This window comes from Monopterus albus, unplaced genomic scaffold (genome assembly GCF_001952655.1).
Source record: "Monopterus albus unplaced genomic scaffold, M_albus_1.0 scaffold356.1, whole genome shotgun sequence".
In the NCBI taxonomy this organism is placed as follows: domain Eukaryota; kingdom Metazoa; phylum Chordata; class Actinopteri; order Synbranchiformes; family Synbranchidae; genus Monopterus; species Monopterus albus.
The window spans coordinates 162,829-165,375 of record NW_018128236.1 but is presented as its reverse complement, the minus strand read 5'-3'; the positions used below and the strand labels follow the sequence as shown (position 1 = coordinate 165,375).

The window sequence follows — 2,547 nt, the reverse complement described above, 5'->3', positions numbered from 1 at the left end:
AGATCGAACGCTTGTTTAAAAAGGTGCATTTTTAATCTAGATTTAAAAACCACTAGCTCGGTCGTAGATCGAATTTCTAGCGGTAACGAATTCCAAAGTCTAGGGCCATAAACGGCAAATGCGCAGTCACCCCATTTTTTGGATTGGGACCATGGGACCACTAGAGAAAGGATTTTAGAGGAGCCAAGGCTCTACGCGGAATATAAATAGATAAAAGATCAGCCAAGTAAAGTGGGGCAAGGCCGTATAAGGCTTTGAACACAAATAAAAGAATCTTAAACTTGATTCTAAAATGTATAGGCAGCCAGTGTAATGTGAAGATCCGGGGTAATGTGGGCAAACCTGAGTGTTGGACAGAAGCCGAGCTGCCACATTTTGATTAAATGCTTAAATTATTTAAGCAGCTTTTTAACCAACACAAAAATGCATGCACGTAAATACAGTGCCTCTCTGCTAAAATGGCCTGTTCCAACATCTAACATGACATATCTTTGCATTCGCTATATAGCAGCTGTATTTTACTACTGTACATTTCTGAAACAAGATAAGGCTTTGAAACTTTTATTACCAAATTTGATATATGTAAAATAAATAAATAAAATAAAAGTTTACAAAATTATGTGCAGCACCATTGCATTACATATTTATCCATACGAGTGAAGTGGCTCTTGGAATGGGTTAATGGTCTTGGCCTGTCTGTCAGCTGGACATTCTGGTCCAGACTGAATAATCTCAACATTGTACTTGCTTAACATCAACAATTTAGCATTGTCATTGTATGCATATTAATATATAGATGTTGTGCCCAAGTGAGGCCTTAGGGCAGGGACACAGTAAGCCAGCAGTCAGCCATCAGGAACTATCGGGCTGTCAGTGAGCATCTGTCAGGGTTCGCCTCTGGTGTGTCCCACACTGTTGGAACTAGTTGGTTCCCACTAGTGGTTTTTCAGCTAATTTGACATGTTGAATCTACTGTATGTTGGTGGTTGGGCCTTGTCAGTAAGAGAGAGAGCACTCTGATTGTCTGTTCAGCTTAGGAAATTGGTGCATGAGAACACAATTCAGGAAAGCCCCTTCAGCCTGTTGCTGCAGTATCCATGACTTCACCCATTTAGTGTGTTTTCTCCTTGTTTTTTGCCTCCACAAACTCCTTTCTTCTTCCACAACCAAAAGACCAAGGGCAGGGAGTGACAGTGTTATTTGTAACTTCTTATCAGACATATTTTCAATTAGAAGTAGGTATAAACAGCAGGGTGTTTTGTATGAGAGGCATTTTGTTTATAGTATATACTTCTGCATTCTAACTCTCCTTCTTTCCCTTTCTGATTGGTGAATACAGACACAGCCACCTGCTGGTAGGGGGAGTTATTTCTGTAATGCTGGTGCAGAGCGTATATGTGCTAGCTGGCCATTGGCTGTAGTCTGTGCAGTTAGTTTCGCTGTCACTTTTTCAACCCAAGTGGCCCAGACAAGGTCAACGTGAGGTGATGCAGCAATCTGTCTTCATCACTCCTAGTTCTTTCATATCAGCTTGGTGTGTCTCTGCCCTTACAGAATTGCTAGTGTGGCTCTTATGTATGCAGTCATTTTTTTCTTATGAAACCATAACACACAAACAGAGCAACAGTGCTGAAGTTCACGCACTAATGGATGGGTATCAAAAGCTTCGCTCGCTGCTTTCTTAGTTTTGATGTACCTCAAGTAGAGCTTTCAAGCTTTTTCTCATGCCACGACACAGCTGATGTGACATTCTCTCCACCATTTGGCAAGGGGAAATGTTCACATTTCATACACAGACATGACTTGAAAATGACCCAAAATGCCAAAAATGTATTTGACTTTACCTTTTTTGCCAATGTAGAGAAATTCTGCTGTGCATAGCGGACCACGTCTCCCACTCTGAAGATGGGGCAGTAGATGTCACTGACCATGTTAAAGTTACATTCTTTGATGTATTCCGAAGTGATATTAGGAAGGAAGTTTCCTCTGCACACAAACAGATATATCATCATGTCTACATGTTAAACTTAAGTATCATCATCATCATCATCCTGTCTATAATAATTGTCCTACTTTGTGTAGTTGAAGGTTGGGAAGCGGATGCTATTCTTAATGAAAATGGTGAAATTCTCTACTTCCATCATTGATCTAAGAGAGAGAAAGGGAGGAACATAAAAGCAGAGCAATATATACAAACAGTACTGTGTAAGTTCATTTTTCTTGAGCCTCGCAAAATCAACACACACTTGTCTTTTAGCTTCGGAGGGCATAGTAAGGCTACTGACATGTTAACCTCTGACATACTGGTGTAGACTGTCTATGCATAAATGACAAATAAAAATCTTGAGTTGATTTGGAAGGAGAAGTCTTACATAGATATTAACAGAGGTAAGAGTGCACTGCCCCTACAATAGAGACAAGTCTGAACTGAGCTGCATATCATGATGTGGCTGTCAGGGTAACCTTTATCTCTCTCAATGTTTCAAGTTAATATTGTTCATTAGAATAACAGTACAAAACTGTGACAGCAAAAGTTAGTGAAAAGCT

At 40.0% G+C, this 2,547-nt stretch overlaps 1 protein-coding gene across 1 annotated transcript in view; it reads right to left on the bottom strand.

Moving 5' to 3' along the window:
* Window positions 1–2,547, bottom strand: part of LOC109975003 (P2X purinoceptor 3-like) — a 34,652-nt gene that overhangs the window by 17,092 nt on the left and 15,013 nt on the right. Inside the window, exons 8-9 of the mRNA XM_020625508.1 lie at window positions 2,074–2,224; window positions 1,845–1,986 (exon numbers count right to left, since the gene is read on the bottom strand). Of these exons, the coding sequence (XP_020481164.1) occupies window positions 1,845–1,986; window positions 2,074–2,224 (293 nt within the window). The remainder of the gene's footprint in view (window positions 1–1,844; window positions 1,987–2,073; window positions 2,225–2,547) is intronic.